General features: G+C 40.3%; 1 protein-coding gene across 21 annotated transcripts in view; it reads left to right on the top strand.

Annotated features, from left to right (window-relative positions):
• dlg1b (discs large MAGUK scaffold protein 1b) overlaps nt 1-19,812 on the top strand; it is a 144,701-nt gene that overhangs the window by 96,912 nt on the left and 27,977 nt on the right. For 11 of the 21 annotated variants that reach the window (XR_009708754.1, XM_061242022.1, XM_061242019.1 and 8 more), the window contains 7 exons: nt 378-476; nt 982-1,035; nt 13,114-13,164; nt 14,558-14,682; nt 15,252-15,421; nt 16,267-16,403; nt 17,093-17,237. Coding sequence is in view for 20 of the 21 variants with exons in the window: in XM_061242022.1 (XP_061098006.1) it covers nt 378-476; nt 982-1,035; nt 13,114-13,164; nt 14,558-14,682; nt 15,252-15,421; nt 16,267-16,403; nt 17,093-17,237 (781 nt within the window). In the remaining variant the exon portion in view is untranslated. The remainder of the gene's footprint in view (nt 1-377; nt 477-981; nt 1,036-13,113; nt 13,165-14,557; nt 14,683-15,251; nt 15,422-16,266; nt 16,404-17,092; nt 17,238-19,812) is intronic. The other 10 variants (XM_061242025.1, XM_061242023.1, XM_061242024.1 and 7 more) reach the window with 2 other exon arrangements.

Here is a 19,812-nt window from a genome sequence, read left to right as displayed (position 1 = left end):
GTAAGTGTAGGCACATATTGGCATGAGGTGGATGGTCCCCGCCCACTCGGTAACAAGCTGCTGCCCAGCAGGGTACCGTCACGCCATCTCCGAAGACCGAATTTCTGCCCTTAGCTTTAGCTTAGTTTTTTAACACTTTTAAAAATCCATTTGCAAGTAATGCATGTTTGTGCTTTGTGTTTTTTCTTTGCATCCCATTTTAAAAAGAGTGAGTCTTTAACCCTTGACACAATATTCTGTGCCCCATCCCCCCCTGCCTCCCGTCCCCCATCCCCCGCCGCTTCATATGCCCTCAACTGTCGATGATGCTTCATGTCCTCTGTGTTGTCGTGTTTGTGTTGTGCGTCCTGACCTTTGACCCCCATGCCATTGTTTAGCAGACAGATGCTGCTCCTCCCTCCGCTCCCATAATCCCTGTGATTCCCATCTCGCTGGTCCCGGCCGAGACCACTGTCATCCCTTCACCCACATCACAGGTCTTTTTTTATTATTATTTTTTCCTCCTCCTGTTGCTTTTTTTTTTAAGCCCCTCCCATTTCACAGCTGTTTTGATGGGGTTAGAGATTAGAGGGAACGTAAGGCTATTTCCATTGCTGAAAATCTGCGTACAAGGCAGAAGAAGCGTGGATTCCAAACGCAAGCCCTACGGAATTAGTTTCCTTTGTTTGGACACATAATAGCATTCATGCTCCAGCACTGCATGTTCTGCAGTATAAAATGCCATGTATGTAGGCCTTCTGCCCTGGTAATCTCTTGCAAATGCGAGTGTAGTTCTTGTTTTGAAACATGCATAGAGTAAGTGAAAATTTTGACTTGCATAGATTTAGAAGAATCATCTGCTTTTCCCTCAGATTATCGTAGCACTGATTTGAGCTCATGGAGCGGCACAGTTCATCGAAAAGGCAATTGCGGGATTTCTCTGCTTTCTGGGATAAACAAGTCCATGCTAACTAAAAGTTTTTTTTCCCCTTTGTTTTCAAGGCAAACCCTCCTCCTGTCGTGGTGAATACAGATAATCTGGATGCACCTCCATATGTAAGTACACATATTTTTAAATATTTTTAGTAAATGTAAAAAATGTTTTGCCTGAGTGATTGCCGTTAAAATGTTTGTACCTCGTCTCACTACTCAACTGTACCTTGTTAGGACTTTACATACTTTACCATATGAAGCATCTTGAATCTGAGCATAGTGTCCTGATTGCTTATTGTGCCAAACAAAGATGAACGTTTTATGTTCAAGACAATTATTCATTCTATAGGTTAGCTATGAGAAGGTTTGTCCCTGCCACACAAGTAGCGTAGGTCTCTGTGTGTAGTGTAACCAAATTAAACCGATTGCTTTGTGAATTGGTAGCAGAAGACGTTCTCTACACCAGAACCGATCGCAGAGCAGAACCGGTGCGGCCTGCCACAGTAAATCGCACTATTATATCATTGCAGCTCACTCCCTATTCTGTTTTTCTACCAGTGGAAAGCGGTAAATATTTTAATCAGGAACTGAGATACCGAAGAAGCAGCCAGAATATAAATATAATGAAATCCTCAGGAGGGGAAAGGGAGTCTCTAAAAACGGGTGTACAAAAATGATTATATAACAGAAATGCTGATGAGATGTTTTTTGAGAGATGGTTTCTTGTTGTTTGCTCCAACATAAGATGATGCACACTGCATTAAAGCAGCAGGTCCTCGTTGATGAAAATGCACCAATTTCGTGAATTAAGTACACTTGCCATTCAAAGCTTGAGATGTTACTAAGGTGGTTTATCCCTTCAAGGTAAAAGGTTAATATTCTTGATGTATAAATTCTTTGTACTAACATCAGACTCTGTATGCAAGTTGTGCAATTAAAATGATTAGATAACACTACTGTAAGAAGAAAATGCTAATTTCCAGTGGATATGTTCTGACGATGCGTTATTCACAAATATTCACAAGCAGCTGAGCTGTGGCTGTGGTTATTCAAGGGATTTCTCAAAGAATTGCCTAATAAGAATAATTGCCTAATAAGTTCAGAGTGATAGCTATTTTATCACACAAATGCACAATATAAACATGTGAAAACTATTAACTTCAGGTGAGGTGAAAGAAAATGGCCTAAAAAATGGCTGTATTGTATTGACATGTTTTTGAAGTTCTGTATTACTAGGGCTGTATTGTATTGACATTAGTTTACAGTTGCACAATTTTACATGTAGACTAGAAAATGACAATTCAATTATATATTATACTTGTTGATAAAAATATAATATTGACAATATTGATAATAATATTCATCATGAGCCATGAAGTTTATTTATGCTCGTAAATGCTGTGTGGGCGAGTCACATACATGCTATTGACTCATAGCTACTTTATTATCTTGAAATAATATAACACCTACCAGTTACAATTACATTGTTTTTCATTATATTCAATTTATCTATGCCTGTGGCTACATTCTGAAAAACATTAATGAGATTATCTGATGGAGAGGCTGCGCTATGATTACAGATTACTTGCGGATGGTTGTATTGTGTTCGTCTGTGCACTACGCAGTGTGCACAAGGATACTCGTTTATTAGGCTACATGTTTATTTTTGTGAGTAGCGTCGTGGTTAAGGTAAATGACTGGGACCCACATGGTCGGTGGTTCAATTCCCGGTGTAGCCACATTCCACGTTAATTATAACAGCGGCTGATGTTGTCTTTTGTTTGCCTTACAAAATGCTTGATCGCTGATGCCATTAATGGAATGTAAAACCGTGGTCAAAGTTATGCAGAGTTACACAGTAGCCTAATATTGCTACCAGTATGCATAATGTTAAGTGGCTGGAGCCGTCATAACTCGGCAGTCGAAATAGGGTTTTGTAACGATAGTGTAAATGTTGACAACATTACAAAGCTACATATACATAACAATTCCCACACTTTGGAGGCTCTGGGTTTTGGGATGAAGTCTCTCCCGCACTCTCACCTGGGTTTGCCGCCATCATGTTCAAAACAGTACGACGCGTCGGTCATGAAAATGGCAATCGACGAAATGTCAGGGTCGACGTCATCGCCGCCTAATCGTTGCAGCCCTACTAAATATAAACTACTATATTTAGGTTATTTTTTAAATGGTAGTCTTGCATCTTGTAATTTTGGGAGATTTTCAAATATAAATATAGATAACATCAATAATAAATGTGCTATTTATTTCAGAATGTATGAACACTGAGGATGTTTAACTTATAACTGAAGCACAATTCTGTGATGATAAATGTAGCATACTGGAAAACCCACTGGAGATGTACAAGAGAAACGACACAAACGGAACCAGAATACAGTATAAAGACAAGGTGCCAAGCTGTGCCATGTTAGTTCTCAACTTTTTATTTAATTGCTGTTTTCCTGAGATTAGACGAGATCTTGTCCTGGGTATCTTGGGGAAGACTGCATCTAAATGGGTCCCATCAAAGGCTTGAGGTACAATTGCTGTTCTTTTTTACGGTGGAGATTATGAATATTGGCATTGTGTAAGAGTGGGGTGGCCCTGTCACGTTTACAGGAGAGGAGCATTGATTGCCCACCCACATGAATGAGCCTTAGCAGTCCTCTGTTGGGCTCTTGGCCCACATTGATGAGGCCTTTTTTTGTCTGTGGGTTCTGTATTTGTAATTGTTTTCGGATTCAAATGCTTTTCCATAATTTACTGAGACAGTTTCCACTCTTGGTTGGCTCAGTTGTATCAGGAAAGAGCAATCGAGCACAGAAATTATTTAAATCTGAAACAATTGTGTATTGACCCAGATCTGGACTGAATGGTAGGTGTGTGAGGTAGACGGGTTGCTGCACACAAGGGTTTGAAGGGTGATGCTGAGATAGGACTTTGCTGTCCATGATTCTGAAAAACAGATTCTGAAAAACAGATTCTGAAAAACAGATTCTGAAAAACAGATTCTGAAAAACAGAGGTCTGTCAAACCTATTCTTTTAATATGTTTAACATGCCTCATCTCTCAGAGCTGTCCCTAGAAAAAGTCGATGGAGTTGTGGCAGACAGTAGGTTAGAGAGATGGATCATGGCTGGCTGACAAGTTTTAGTTTGCATCAAACTCTTCTTCTCACTGCTGTGAAGCATTAATACAGTGTTGTCTCCGGAGAAGAAACGCATGACTGTAGTGCCATTTCCTCATTCACCCTTCACATACTGTATTACAGGGGTGAATTACTGGAAAGAAACGGTTGCAATTTTGTTTTGGGGGCTCTTCCTTGAGTAAGTAATCATCTTCTGTCGAATCTTTGCTTCTGTTGCAGCAGAATGCATATGTCAATGCATATATTTTCAGGACACATCTCTGAAAACACCTCCCCCCATCTCTAAACCAGCAGTGTCCAGTAATCCTTTATCCTTCTCTAAGCCAGGCCTACAGAGGCCACTGCTGTCACACCCCACCAAAGGGTATACTGCTTCATACCGTGAGCACTTCCATCAACCCTCCCTGGAGTACGGTTGCTCCAGTAACAGGCCTTTAACCAGTCGCTCCCAAGCTGCTAATGTCAGCCTTGGATAAATGCACAATTGTCACAGAGCAATCGGTTTGAATGTCTTTTTATTTTCTGATTGTATGGAATGTTCACATTTGAATACCTCTACTAGTCACTCTGTCTCTGTCATGTGATCTGCGACCGGTCAATTCACAAAGGACTGGACTGGGTATCTGCCTTTTTTGGTTTTGTTTTTAAATATATCTGTTTTAGTTTGTTTAATTCATTGTCTCTGTGGAGACAGTCCTTTCTGTTGTGATCTTTGGCACGTTTACTGTTTTAGTTTGGAATTGCACGTGGTTTATCAACTACCTTAATTAAATCTGAAAGGCAGATGGAATTGCTGCTCTATCTGCATTGGAAGCCAACATGGGACATATTAACTACTGTCAACAGAACCTGTCTTTGTCTCTGTGGGATTAGTCTACTGTAAGCAAGGAACATGTGCATAGAACTGGCAGAGGAAAATGTAAAATGCCTAACTGTAATATATGCAGTGGGCTCCAGAATTATTGCTGCTATTGATAAAAATAATGTTGTGACAATGTTCAAACATATTAGAAAACAGTTTCTTTTTATTTCAATATATTCCGCTATTGATAAAAATAACGTTGTGACAACGTTCAAACATATTAGAAAACTGTTTAAAGGAGTCTAAAGGAGCTATATTTTGTCATTGCGCCACTAGGGTATAATAATGACGTATCACACATGCAAAATCCCTTTGTCATCCATCAGCATCGGAACAGCCAAAGAATAGTCAATTAAATTCAAAAGAGACTGATGGCCATTTACAGGTCAGAAGTCTGGTAATGGGTACAAAAATACATGAAAGGTTAAACATACCACTTAGCACTGTAAGGGGAATTATTCTGTTTTTGAAAAAAACACATGAAATGGTTGTAAACTTGCCAGAAAGAGGATGGAAGTATACATTGTTCCTGTGGATGGTGAGGAAGATCGTAGGGGAGGCAATAAGAAACCAAAGGATCACAGTTCAGGAATTGCAGACATTACTTGCATCTTGGGGTCACCAAGTCTCAAAAACAACCATAAGACGCCACCTCCAGATAAACAAACTCTTTGGAAGGGCTCCATGAAGAAAGAAACAAATCCAAGCATCTGGAGTTTGCCACATGGAATTATGACTGGATGACAATATTATGGTCAGATGAGACCAAAATTGGCTGAAAAATGTGGTGGTCATTGGTGGACTTTCCAGCAAGACAGTGACCTGAAACATACGTACATCAAGATGGTCATCTTGACTTCCATCAAAATTCCATCGAAAACCTGTGGTCTGAACTGTAGTGGAAAATCCATGAGCGCAAGCCCAAGGATATCAACGAGCTTCAGAAGTTTTGCATGGAGGAGCAATTCCACATGTTGGACAATAAGATTATGTCAATAACAGCATTATTTTTTAGTTTACCTCATTTTTTTGTGCATATTTATCAAGCGTGCCAATACTTCTGTATCTGACTCTTATTTTTTACCATAGGCATCCACCTAAGACAGAAAAAACTCGATTGACCTGACATTGTATGTCCTCTCCAGAACAGCAAATTCATGTGGGAAATGATGTGAATATTACTGAAATATTAGGTCTGCTATCTTCTGTTTCCTTCTGTCACAATGCAAAGCGCTTGGAGCTGTAAAACTACAGGCTTTAATTTATTGGCTCTCTCAATGTTGTCATATTGTTAAATAAATGTATCAATTCATATGTTCTGACACCTCCAGTGATGGCATACAGAAAAATGCAGCTCTCACTTTATGAAGACGTGCACCTGCCTGTGGCTAGAGAATGTACATTACAAGCACTTCATTGAATTCTATAGTACATCCCGCTCCTGCCCATCACACTTACAAAGGTGTACGTTTTCATAAACTAAATGAAATGCTTACATTTTTCATTAATCTTGACATATTGTATATCAGAACAGTAAACCAAATGAATTGATATACTGTGTAGTCTGTAAATATTTGGAAATGTAGCAAGCAACCAGTTTTTCCACATTCATGGCGTCTACTATTATTCAAGGGTACAAGCTTCTGTTTTAATTTTACAATTGATATAGGTATTCAACTCCTGGACACAGTACACAATGGCAAAATCCTATCCAGTTGTTTGGGCTTGTTTTGACGGCGAGTCTCCTTATTTGTGTCGAGAATTGTCGAACTTGAAGTGTCATTTCTCATTCTTCCTTAAAATCTCATGCTGTTTTTTGCTTAAAAGCTAATACAAATACAGGTTTCTGAATCTAATGAGATCTAAGATGAGAAGCAGTGTTTTTGGCCGTGTGCCTCTCTTCTATGCTGTGAGCTTGCAGCACAGCTGTTTTAATTTCCCATCCATAAACATGTTACAGTCACATAGCCTATGCCGCCATTGTAAGGGAGTTCAGCTGTAGGTGGAAAAAGTAACATTACAGAGAGCAAGAACATCGGATTTTATCTTCTCAAATGTGTCTTTGCTGTCGTCTGTTCCTTCCAACCTGCACTGTAATGATCTTGCGCGCTGGTTTATTCTGGCTCACCTTGATGGAGAGCAGGCTGATATTAGCGTTAGGGCTGATCAATATAATTTCCTGTCTTTTGAGGCTTTCAGCAAATGCAAACATTTCACTTAAATATAGGTTTTAGTGATTAATACATTTTCAATCAAGAATCTGTTAATCACCAATGTTTTTTTTCTTTTAATCTTTCGTGGGATAAGAAATTAATTAGCAGAAGCCCTTCAAAGGTCCTTTATCATACTGAGACCATAATGAACAGTGTGACAGAGGGAATGTGTTGCAGTTAAACACAAAATAAATGAAGAAATAGGACACAGAACTTCAGATCATTACACAAGGAGAGCCATCGGCCATTTGACTTCAGATGTGCTGCCTTTCTTAAAATGCCTGAAGGTATTCACATCAATGGTGAATGGTCTGCATTTTTATCATGCCTTTATCCAAAGGCGCTGTACAGTTGATGCTTCTCATTCGCCCATTCACACACTCGCACTCACACACCAACACCGATTGGCTTCCATGCAAGGCACCAACCAGCTCGTCAGGAGCAATTGCGGGTTAGGTGTGCCACCGAGTTGCTCTAGTAATACGGTGTTTTTTTTTGTTCAATTATGAGCTGTGCTCTCTAGGTAACTGCAGGAAATAGTGCTGTGTACTATATACAACCCCTGAGCAGAAAATAAATCAGATGAGTTGTTGTGGGGCTGGGTTGCTAAAAGCTCACTATTGAACAGTGGCAGTATCGATGGGGCCAAGCTGCTTCCATTGTACTCTTGGCCTTCATCCCTCTCTGCCCACAAAATGTCACAAGTGGATGATTATTTGCCTGCATAATGTTGTTTTGTGTCATAAAACATATTTGGGCATTAGACAGCCCATTTCCTGCTTGAATTTGCCCTCTTTTTTGGGCACTTCAGGTCCATCCCTCATGAGTTTGTGTGGTCCTGCTGAAAGAAGCAGCAGAGGGGAATGTAGAAGGTAATGGAACTGAATGGAAGTCATGTGGAAAAGCAATGGAAAGTGCTCATATATTCCACTGTCCTTGAAAAGTCTAGGATAATCATCCAATTTGGAAAAAACCTTTACAGCAAGTGGTTTCATTCTGACTCGTGATAGTCAGTTCAGTTACCTTCAGATGTCTTCGAAGTGTGCTGTATGCTAACTTGATAACTGCCTGATTGAACATTAATTCTACAACCAAAGCTCACCCTAAAGTGAAGTATGTAGCTTTGTAGTTGCACAATATTAATATTCATATTGTAAAGTTGGCCTGGCTCATATCATCCAACTTCCTCCAACTAATCAGCTGGGGTTGTTTCCCCTCAAACCCAACTGAAGCTAATCATAACATGAATTATAATTCTGCCCTCTTGGGTGTCACAATACACAGGATTAAAATAATAAGCTTTTATTGAAACGTCTTTAGGCTGCTGGGCTGTGCCCTTGCCATGGGCCATGCCCTTTCTGGTGGTTGCATTTTCATATTAAGCAGCAATTTCTAATTAAAATTCCCTTGAAATCTATTTGCGATCTCCTGAACTCAGACTGGAACATAATTTTTCTGCTTGTTTACAGTACACAGCTCTTCAGTCAGCACCAATCATGCTTCAATCACACACACCCTTCTGGCTGCCGAAAAGATTTGTTGTTCCGTCCAATTTCTTGCATCTTCAGCAGCGCCTTCAATTTTTAAGTTCCCTGGAGATAGAAACGTAAATGCAGTGGCTAGTGAAGAAATGTAATTAAGGTGGATTTGGAGGTTGCTAATGGTTCCGTTGTTGTACCCCCCTGCAGCCAGCTCAATTTTTCTCACCGATGTTTGTTTCAAGTTGCTGCAATAGCGAAATGCTAATACTATTATGCCATTGATTTCCATCCAATTTAAATCTAATTTTACTAAAACCCACTCTTAAGCAAATCAGATTTCAATGCAGCAACCTCCCAAAAATTCAGTCAGGCTGAATTTCGGTTTTGTTGCTCTGTGTGAAAGGCTGCAAGCTGTGAAAGAACTGCTCATTTGTGGTTCATGTAGCATGAGAGAGCAGCGGGTGTATTTGAGGACGCTGAAGCAGCGGGAGAGGAAGCTAATTGGCTGTGAGGGCTGTAGACATCTCTGAAGCTCTGGTCGGGAGCAGTGAACACAAAGGACTCCCGCTGTCATCCATGTGCCAAACGTCACCGTCGGAACCAGATTCCTGCGGTGCACACATATAATGGCCCCTGGCTTCCAGGAAGACAGCAACACAGCATCAGAAAAGCCTGTTTCTCTTCACTGATCCTCTAAAAAATATCAAGGAAGTGTCCTTTACTGCAGGTTTCTTTTTTTTTATAATGCCAATGTTTCACTAGCAGGTGTTTTCATCGCAGCATCTTATGAGCTTGTTTTCAACCCTGGTTTTATTTTCTCCCAGGTAATTACAGTAACTGAACAATTATAGCTACTCTTTGAGACTGCCAGACTGTCTTCACCTCTGACTCCCAGGTAAAGGGCGGGTGGAAAGTGAGCTGTTATTAGCCCTCAAGGACTGCAATTTGATCAACTATTGCAATTTGTTCACCTTGGTTTATTGATGTGTTGAAGGTATTATGTGCACCTCTGCCTTGAATGCAGTAATGGTTTAATGAAGGCACTTTTATGAGTACAGCACAAAAGTATTTGGGTGATTTATCTTTTCCTTTATAACAGTCTACAATCTTTATACTGAGGAAATACGACCGTAAGAAACAAATTATTTTTTATACTGTAGTGAAACAGGAAATGATGGAATAACTCCATATATTCCTTTCGACTGAGTAAATGAAAATTGTATTGCCAATTTCACTTTGTTTTTATTTACAATAATTGTTAGGGGTGCCAATAATTTTGGCACCTGTGCTTTTCAGAAAAAAAAGCCTTGGTTTTATTATAAAACTCCCCCCTGTTGTCATTTGTCTGGTTTGGCTGGAGAGTAAACTGGATACTATTTAGCCAAGACTGGAACGCTTCAGGCCATGTCCGACCATGAGCTTAGTTAGTGGGAGCAAGTTTGTAGGCATTTCCCTCTGCATTACCATTGTTCTCTCCAGACAACACCAGCAGGAGAAGTATGAAATGGTTTTTAGGAACACGAAATGATCGTCTTGCTGAGCTCACGAAATGCAGAGAAAGTGGCTGCATCGTGCTGACGAGCTGCATCACACCCAGGAAAGCTCTGACGCTCGTCCTTGAAATGTCATTTTTGTCGAAGTCGGTCCTCTTTACACATTACATCATTTATTTTTTGTGCTGCTGTGATTGCAAGTGGGACTTCTCTCGAGGGTGTCAGGGGGTGTCTGCGTGCTTCCTGTGCGCAACCAGCTTCCAGAAGCGACTGTTGTTCTGTCTGGGGGAGGGGCTACTTTAACCCAGGGGCCAGGGAGGCCTATATATGGCCTTGCTGCTACACTGAAGAAATGCTGTTTCAATACAACAGGAGAACTATGAAACAGGGCCTTTGTATGTTGTACATGTAGCTACACAGAGAATCTAACCCCTGCTATTTGTACGTGGTCCCCAACCCTGCTCCTGAAGATTTGTCCTATGCTTTGTTAGGGTTGGAGTGAAAGCCTACAGAATGGTAGAGAACCACTGTGGTAGGCTTTAGCGTAAGGGTGGTAGTCCAGTTAAGGAAAAGGGATTGCAGATTGGAATTTTTTGGTGGTGGGAATACCATTTTCCGTGAAAAGTGCATAGCCGATCATATTTGGTCACAATCTGAGCTTCTCCCTTATTCTGCAGCAGACAGGCTGAATGTCTTGATTAGAAAAGATGCAAAGAGGATGCAGTGGCATCAGTTATGGATGCAGCATGGATTGCCAACCATTGCATTTATAGACTCAGAAATCTCCTTTTTTACAAAGGTTTTCCAGATGCCGTATCAGAAATTGAGCATTGGAATTCAGAATTGGCCCAATCTACAGTCCCCTCCAAAAGAGCTCAGAATTTAAGCTTTTATTTCCTACACCTAGATGTGTTAAACTATTTGGAACACCTTTGGTATCAGACCCCACCCAATTTTTAGGTGATCAAAATTATTTAACCCCTTAAGTATCGGCCCTTTTCTTGACACAAGCTTAAAAATGACATGCCCAAAGTAAAATGGTGACTATTCTTGAACCCTTTTAACTACAGGCATAATCCTGGTGTCTTCTGAAAGGTAACCCTTTGGGGTTTGTTTTCCAAGAGTCAGAATTACTCCAGATAGTGCAGAAAAATATTACAAAGTTACAGAAGCTCAAACACAGTGAAAGTGGAAGCTTTTTTTTCTTACTGAAAAGATTTTCTGTTTTTGACTGGATACAGATTATTGTAGCTGGTGAGCTTAGAAACATAATGGAGCCAAGTCACTACACTGAACAAATCCCCTTTCAAATGTGAGGACAATATCACCCGAAATGAGGATTCTGCATTGTTTTTTCTAATCTATGTCTGGGCAGTTTTCCAAAAAGGACATTTATAGACTCCAAAAGGACACATGGAAACTAAATGATCTTATGGGTCTTATAATGTGTAAAATACTGTGTTTTGCTTACTAAACTATACAACACACCTATACACCTTTTATCCTGAAAAAAAGGATTTGCACTTCCCTCTGCCTGTCACCCTGCTCTGTCCAAAACGCCCTCTCATTGCAGCTATCCAGCAACAGTTTGAGAAGATCAGAAAAAATATGTACAATAGTCGCAATAATAAAATCTTGTATACTATATTCATTCAGGTCCATTGATTGAAGTATTTGTCAAATACCCAACCCCCATCAACAAGTCAAACACATTCCATAATATCACATGCTATTTATTATTCAAAAGTAGGCTGGCTCCTTATTTTTAAGCATACTGAATAATTATAAAATATTTTGAGAATGTATTTAGATGCTCACCAATATAAAATGGGGTCATGTCACTGAAAATGCCCTCTATTGTGTTGTCAACAGTGTTTCCTCTGTTTTCCTCGGAAATATTCTCTCAAACGAGATTATTTGAAACTCCTCCAAAGGAAATCCTCTATTTAGATGTAGGCATCGCAAAATATATTTTTTGTTATAAAACATCAACTTTTTTGGTATAAAATTTCGTTTTTGCCGATGCGTATATTGAAAATGCTGCAGTTTCATTACCCAGGTGAAAAAATGCTGTGTTTTATGCAAGCCTAACAAATTCTACACCATTGGAAACATAATGTCATTAGCTAAAATGCTTTTTCCTCAGGCTTCTTCGAACGGGAGATTGAGATATCTTCACTCCTACCCTGTGGAGATTGTTTGTGATGTCACTGACTGATGTTTTGGGGTTTTTCTTCACAGCTCTCACAATGTTTCTGTCATCAACTGCTGTTGTTTTTCTTGGTCAACTTGTTCGACGTCTGTTGCTCAGTATGCCAGCGGTTTCTTTCTTTTTCAGGACATTCTAAGTTGTTGTACAAGCTATCCTCAATGCTTGTGCAATGGATCTCTCCTTTTTTCTTAGCTTGAAATTGGCTTGCTTTTCTCCCAGAGACAGCTCTCTGGCCAATTTCTTTATCTTTAACACAAATGCAGTCTTCACAGGCAAAACCCAAGGCTAAAACCGAGCTGTTTATTGTTTAACCAATCAATCTAACAGGACACATCTGGGCAACAAGAAATACCTGTCAGTCACATGTTCCAATTCTTTTGCTCACCTAAAAATGGGATGATCTGATACAAAAGGTGATATGTTCTAAGTTGTTTTAACAAATCTAGATAAAAATACCAGGCAATAAAAGCTGAAATTGCTGACCTTGCTGTTCCAATACTTTTTTAGGGGAGCGTTGGCAGTAAATGTGTAACCAGCTTGTTGTTTCTCATATTTTTCAAAGGAGAGTGGACAGACCAGCTATGTTTTTTGGTGCCCTGTATATATGCTTTATCAGCAGAGGAATGCTAGTCTGGATGAAACAATTAATTGCAAACAATTTCACCTCCTGGTTGTTTGTCAGAAAACTGAGTTGCTGCATAGGCTGATGTCATTGCAGAGAACTGTTCATTTAAGACTAGAGCCTAGCTTGCGTCAACTGGTTGCTCATGCCCTTTTTTCGTACTTTTTCAGGTGAACGGTACAGAAGCAGATTTTGAATATGAGGAAATCACACTTGAAAGGGTAAGGTCACTGATTCATTTTGATAAAATGTTTCTGAGGACAGCATGTCTTCTAAGTAAGGAGGCTGATTGTTTCCAATGTTCAAGGGAACCAGGCCATTGTCCTGAAGCTGTAGGACCGAGGTTTGTCAAGGAGGTGGAAACCATACTGTGTGCTTACTATGTGCTTGGTGTCTTCAGTCAAACACTTTCCCTTAGTTTAATTTTCAGAAGTTGTTTGATCTTAATCTTTTTTTAGTTTAGTTAATTCAACCTGTAACTGTAGTTTAACTGCTCTAATTTGTAAGGGATGTAAAACTCAATTGTATTAAATGAAAATACAAACACTCAAATTTGTACGGTTATACCTAGTGAGTCCACTGTCTCCTTTTAGGACTAGAGATTGTGAAATGAGCTAATGTCACAGTGATAAAAACCCCTTGTACTTGCATTCGAATCATAAATGTTTGCAAACGTACAGCAAGCGTATAGGTCACCCCCTTTGCAATCCAAGTACAAGGTAATCTTTTACAGTTGTGGTGACTTCATTTGGCTGAGATTTCACCTGTGTGCATTCTTAACAGTGTGCCTTGATAAAGGGCCTGACTGACTGTAATGTTAACTCCAGTTTAGCCCCTGAGTTTGGACACACTGACTTGCTCACCATGAAACTGAAAGCACTTTATATGTGCGGCAAATTTTTGAGCATGTTCTGTATGCACGGCAGGGTGTATATTGGGTTTGTAAGCAACAATTAGTTATTTGTCCGTGTGGGACGAAGAACTAATTTTAAAACCCACTTGAGTCTGAAGCAATTGCCCAGAGTTCCTCAGTAGCAGACCTTAGTGCACCTTGATCTAAGATCCAAACTTCGATTTACCGGCTTATAGCAGGGAGCTATAAGGTTGTGGACCTAATGGTCCAGTATCTTTTATAAATGATGATTCCTGAAATGAAAGGTTACATTTTAGAAGCAAAGTGTATTTGAATGTAAAAACATAGCAGAGATGAAATCATAATGTGGTCCATTGAGCACTTGGATATGAGCACTTTGTAAATGCTGTTTTACCAAAAATGTGAATAATCTGTAACTTTTTGTGTGGAGTATGGCTATGTTGAAGGATTCTCCTTGCCTAGATTAATTTGTTCTTGTAGCTGAATGCAGTTATCCATGCTGAATGCACCCATAAGGTGCATCATCCACCATCCTGCCAATTTAATTTAAGTTTTTGTTTATGAGTTATGTGTCTGTGTCAGCGTGTATGTTTGCACGCTCCTCAGCATTTGCCCATTTGTGTACACTTTGCAAGTATTTGTTACAGTATGTGTACGAATATGCGTATATTCGCATGTATACATTTGCACGTGCAAGCTTGCCCTAACGGTTGTGTTCTTTCCATTGTGGTGCTGTGCAGGGAAACTCGGGTTTGGGGTTCAGCATTGCGGGCGGCACAGATAACCCCCACATTGGCGAGGACCCCAGCATCTTCATCACAAAGGTCATCCCCGGGGGTGCGGCGGCTCAGGACGGTCGTCTCCGGTGAGTGTGCCAAGATCCAGCATTACCTAGCCCTGCCCTTTAACCCATTATGGACTAAGGCGCCCAATCAAAAACCCATAGAAAGGCCTCAGGATTACAATGCATTCTTTCAGTCATTTGTCGTGAAAAACGGTCATATGATCAAATACAATTCTTATGTCAGAGATAACATCATACTTTGTCGTGCAGTGTTTATTGGACAGGAATGGCCAGATGGAACACCGAAAGTCGCTGTCATGCACCTGCCTTGTTTTCAAAAGACTTAAACAAACTGTCAGGAGTTCAGCTGTCAGAAGTTGTCAAACTGTCAGAAGTTGTCAAACTGTCATGTGAGGTCCTGATTAATTGTGGTCATTAAAGTTCCCATGGCACTCGCGTAAGTGTGTTTACCTTGGAGTCCTGGTCAAATAACCACAAAAATGTATCTTAAAACTGGCTTCACTACATATGATTACCTACACATTTCCTTTGGTTTCATTCCCATTGATTCCCCAGGTCATTACTGAAAATGAAAACCTACTAGGATTCATTATGGTAAAATAAAAACGAATCTTTGCCTTACATTGAAGGGTGAATGACAGCATCCTGAGGGTGAACGATGTGGACGTGAGGGATGTTACCCACAGCAAAGCAGTGGAGGCCCTGAAAGAAGCCGGCTCCATCGTCCGACTATACGTCAGAAGAAGGAAACCGATGACGGAAAAGATCATGGAAATCAAGCTTGTCAAGGGTCCCAAAGGTGGGTTGCTGTGACACCATTACCACAATGTGGTCACTGTGTGCTCACCATTACATTACATTAATGGCATTTGGCAGACGCTCTTATCCAGAGTTTGGAACTCTTTCTCATTTTTGAAATGGCCAATCATATTCACCCACTGTGAATGGCTGCTATTATTTTGGCAGAGCACACATAAGCATGTCTTCCCCTCCAAAATGAAATGGATATTTTTCTCTTATGCTTTTAATCCAAAATTCAATATGTAAAAGGAGCAATTAAGATAAATAAAATGTTTATGGATTATAGAAAAGCTGGTTTCAGACTTTAACTTTGTGTACACTGGGAAATAAGATTTTACAGGTCACTGGCTTAGAGGGAACACTATACTTAATATACTTAACTATACTTTTAATTGTTTTTCTGGCGTGGATTGTTTTTGGAACCACTAAGATCGTGGTACTAAGAAAAGATGATTTCCAAAAATGAGCTGCCCGTTGATAATGCCAACTTTGGTTTCTCAGAATAACGTGGTTAATATCTGTTAAGTTTTTAAAGCTGACTTCTCTCTTTGTCCCCAGGTCATGGCTATCTTTATAAAGGTTTTAAGGAGTTTGCTCTATCTGTTTGACCTGTTCTTGGTTATCTGTGAGGTTTTTAAAGTTGACTACTTTTTCTCTCTTCGTCTCCCAGTCATGGTTATCTCTAAGCGGTTCATAAGACGCACTTTTCTCTGTGTCCTCGGGTTAAGTTCATATTAACAGTCATTTAGCTGATGCTTTTATCCAAAGCCACTTTCAGTTGATTAGAAGCATATTTTATAAATGTAGTCTTTGGTTTTAAGGCTAGGTTGTCTCTGTTCCCAGGTCTTGGTTTCAGCATAGCCGGGGGAGTGGGGAATCAGCACATTCCCGGCGATAACAGCATCTACGTCACGAAAGTCATCGAGGGGGGAGCGGCACACAAAGACGGGAAGCTACAAATAGGAGACAAGCTTTTGGCAGTAAGCCTCCATCTGTTGAATTTCCGATTAACCGTCCTCAATCATTAAGTCCTCTGAGTCTGCAATTATCTTGCTATAACATTAAGTGTCCTTTTCTGGGCTCTGGAAAGGACATAATCCACTGGTAAATAAATGTGTTCATAATTGGGTCTGCAGATGCTGACTGATTCTCTTTACAGCCAATGGACACACAGGAAATATGGAACACAGAATTTTATTTTTTGGCTGATAGTTGGATCAGATGTTCAGTTAGATCAAATCACATGCTTGTTCATGCAACTAGAGAGGGAGCTGTCTATCACTCAGTCTCTACATTGACTGGGTACCCATAATGCGATCATGTTAAGGGAAAAACCATGAAGGGGAGCATTGCTGTTTTTCTTTCTTTTGCGATTTCACATTTTGCCACTCTTGCCTCAGTCCTTCATTTAAATCTGTCCAGTGTACATTGGCTGTACTGTAGAGATAACATGTTATGTGGTTGATCAGATTAAGCTTTCTTAGCAGGCCCAAAACAAGACTAAATTAGTGTGTCATATTTTATTCTGTTACATCTCATATGCATTTCTGGCTGTAATATTAAAATTAAACGTGATGTGTGCATGTTTTGTGTTTTTGCATTTGCGTTTCTTGTGTGTCTGTGTGTATGCAGTATATCGTGTGTATATCTTGTTCTCTGTCTCCCGCAGGTGAACAGTGTTTGCCTTGAGGAGGTGAGTCACGAGGATGCTGTGACGGCCTTGAAAAACACCCCTGACGTGGTGTACCTGAAAGTGGCGAAACCCACCAGTGTCTTCATGAACGACAGCTTTGCACCCCCTGATATCACCAACTGTGAGTCGCCCGCTCATCCTAGGAGTGCCCGTAGATGTTCAGGCCATCTGTCGTATGCTTCCTCCTCCAATGTCGCCGTTGAATGGCATTTCAATGTGTTTCAGTTAGATAACGCCGGTCCAAAATGTCCAAACCTGCTGTCACTGTTTTGTTTTTCTTTTTTACTTGGGGTGGATCGGGAAGTTTGATGAAGGACAACTACATAGTACCCACTTTTTAGAATAAAGTGCCCCACCCAATGCAATGCAATGTGGAAAATGACCCTGTTTGAAGTGGATATTGGGAATGTCTGTCAGTCCAGTGGTGAGGGAGCCCTGCGTACTGTACGCAGAAAGCCTGATATAAGGCTTCTGCTGTGAAAACAGTATATTGAGCTGCAGTGGCTGGCAGGCATTTTAGCAGGAGCACTAATGGCACACAGATCACAGAGGTCTCGGGCTCTAATGATTATGTATCTCTCCTCTCTGTGCATGAAGCCATTAATGCTCATTAAAAACAGAGCAGAGCTCAGTAGGTCACCGCCCATTGGCCAACAGCTGGCCATTGGAAAATGGTTAGATGCCCCCCCCCCCCCACCTCTCTCCATCTCTCGCTCTCTTTCTGTCTCCGTTACTCCCTCCCCCAACAAGATTAATGCTGTCCAATTAATGCTGTTTAGGATATACAGTGCCCTCCATAATGTTTTGGGACAAAGACCCATCATTTATTTATTTTCCCTCTGTAGTCCTCTGTAATTTTAGAGTTGTGATAAAAATAATTTACGTGGTGAAATTGCACACATTTTACAGAAATTACAGGACAGTCTTGTTTAAAATTTTGTTGCATATCCTTTGCATGCTATGACTTCCTGTTGTCTGTGACCTATCAACATCATCAGAGTCTGGATATCTTATTTTTAGGTTGTCCAACAAGCAATACTAAAACTCTGCATTTTAATGGATCTCTATGGTAATTGAGGGGTGTGGCTAGATTCAGCTGTGGCAGGAGGATATGTATACCATATGCATCAGGACTATACTATACTATACTATATTCTTTTTAGTGTATGAGCTGTTTTCTGAGCATTTCCAATATAAAACCTTGGTACTGGTTTGATGAAAATTGGGGAAAAATGGTTTCTGAGTCATAATTGGACAAATAGTTGTTGGCAATGAGCCAAGCCATTAAATGTGTATGACTGATATCCAGAGGTTTCTGGCAGATTTTAGGTGAAGCATCGAGCTTCGCTAGGCTCTGAAGGGCGTGTGGATAGAACGTCAGGACATGTGAGGAGGGTCTGTCAATGCAAACGAAGCGCCTCTATGGCTTTCCTGTTGACATCGCCTTCACAGTTCACTCGAAAGTCATTCATTTTAATCCTCAAAAGCCTTTGGCCTGAGCCAGCCCTGATCACAGCTTTTCAAAGTCAAAGCTAGGACATCGCTCTACCAATCCCTTGGTGGGCACTTTCCAAATGACTCATAAATTCTGCTTTTATCTGTCCACGATACGGTGGCTATAGAAAAGAATGAATAGAGTATCAGCTCTAATAAGCACACACAGTATTTGCATAAGATGGGGTAATTGGCAAAGTAAATCCTCGCCCTGAGAGTGGCTGTGGAAACAACGCACCCGTGTAAGATCATGCCTGACGACACCCAGGTGCATTGACGTACACCTGTACATACAGTTTAATGTGATGCAGCAGGGGCAGCAAAGCCTGTTTGTTTATATACGAGTAGCCCAGTCGACAGCAGTTTCTGCTCTTCAGAGAGCGCCGATTGCTCACTCGTTCCAGAGCGACAGCTGTCAATGATTTAGCACTGCTGCGGCACGTTGGAAGCTCACTGCATACCCGATATTATCACGCATCCTGGGCAAGGCTGCCGTCGCCAGGGTTCAGAGGCGTGAAGGACAAAGGCAGATTGAATCAGCCTCCCTACAAAGTAATCCAGGCTGCGACAGATTAGCTAGTGATGCTAGGAGCCGATCGAATAGACCCTTATGAATTATTGATCGTTTTCTGAAGTGTTCAGTCAGTGTTAACATGAGACTCCATGTCTGATGTTAAGAGCAAAAACGCTCATGCTCAACGTTCACTCTCCTCTCATTTTATTTTAGTGCAGTTATTCATCTTGATAATGACTGAATCCAGTAACAATCAGAGTGTTTCCAGTTACTCTTCTATATTGTATATGGTTATACCATCTACCATTTACAGTATGCTAGAACTTTGAATAACTGGTAGAAGTATAGATATTTTCTTTTGAAAACACTATCCTAGAAAACATGAAATGTTTACTTTTTTTTTACTTACTTTACTTCATTTTGAGGTAAATTGTTTAGCAGAATGTCATCACAAAAAAATTGTCCTATAATTTATGAATTAAATTAAAAGTTTAATGTTTACATATGGGCCCTGATATGAATTTGTGATTTTTTTCAAGATCACACATTTTGTTAATCTTTGTCCCAAACCATGGATGGGATTATTTTATTTCCCAAGGGCATCTGTAGTCTATGGTGAAAATAGCATAAATAAATTGGATATCCTTTTTGCTGGGTCTGATATGAGGTTTTGGAAAAACTGTAACCA

This window comes from Conger conger, chromosome 5, assembly GCF_963514075.1.
Source record: "Conger conger chromosome 5, fConCon1.1, whole genome shotgun sequence".
Classification (NCBI taxonomy): domain Eukaryota; kingdom Metazoa; phylum Chordata; class Actinopteri; order Anguilliformes; family Congridae; genus Conger; species Conger conger.
Note: the sequence above shows the minus strand (reverse complement) of the source record. Positions and strands in the feature narration are given on the sequence as shown.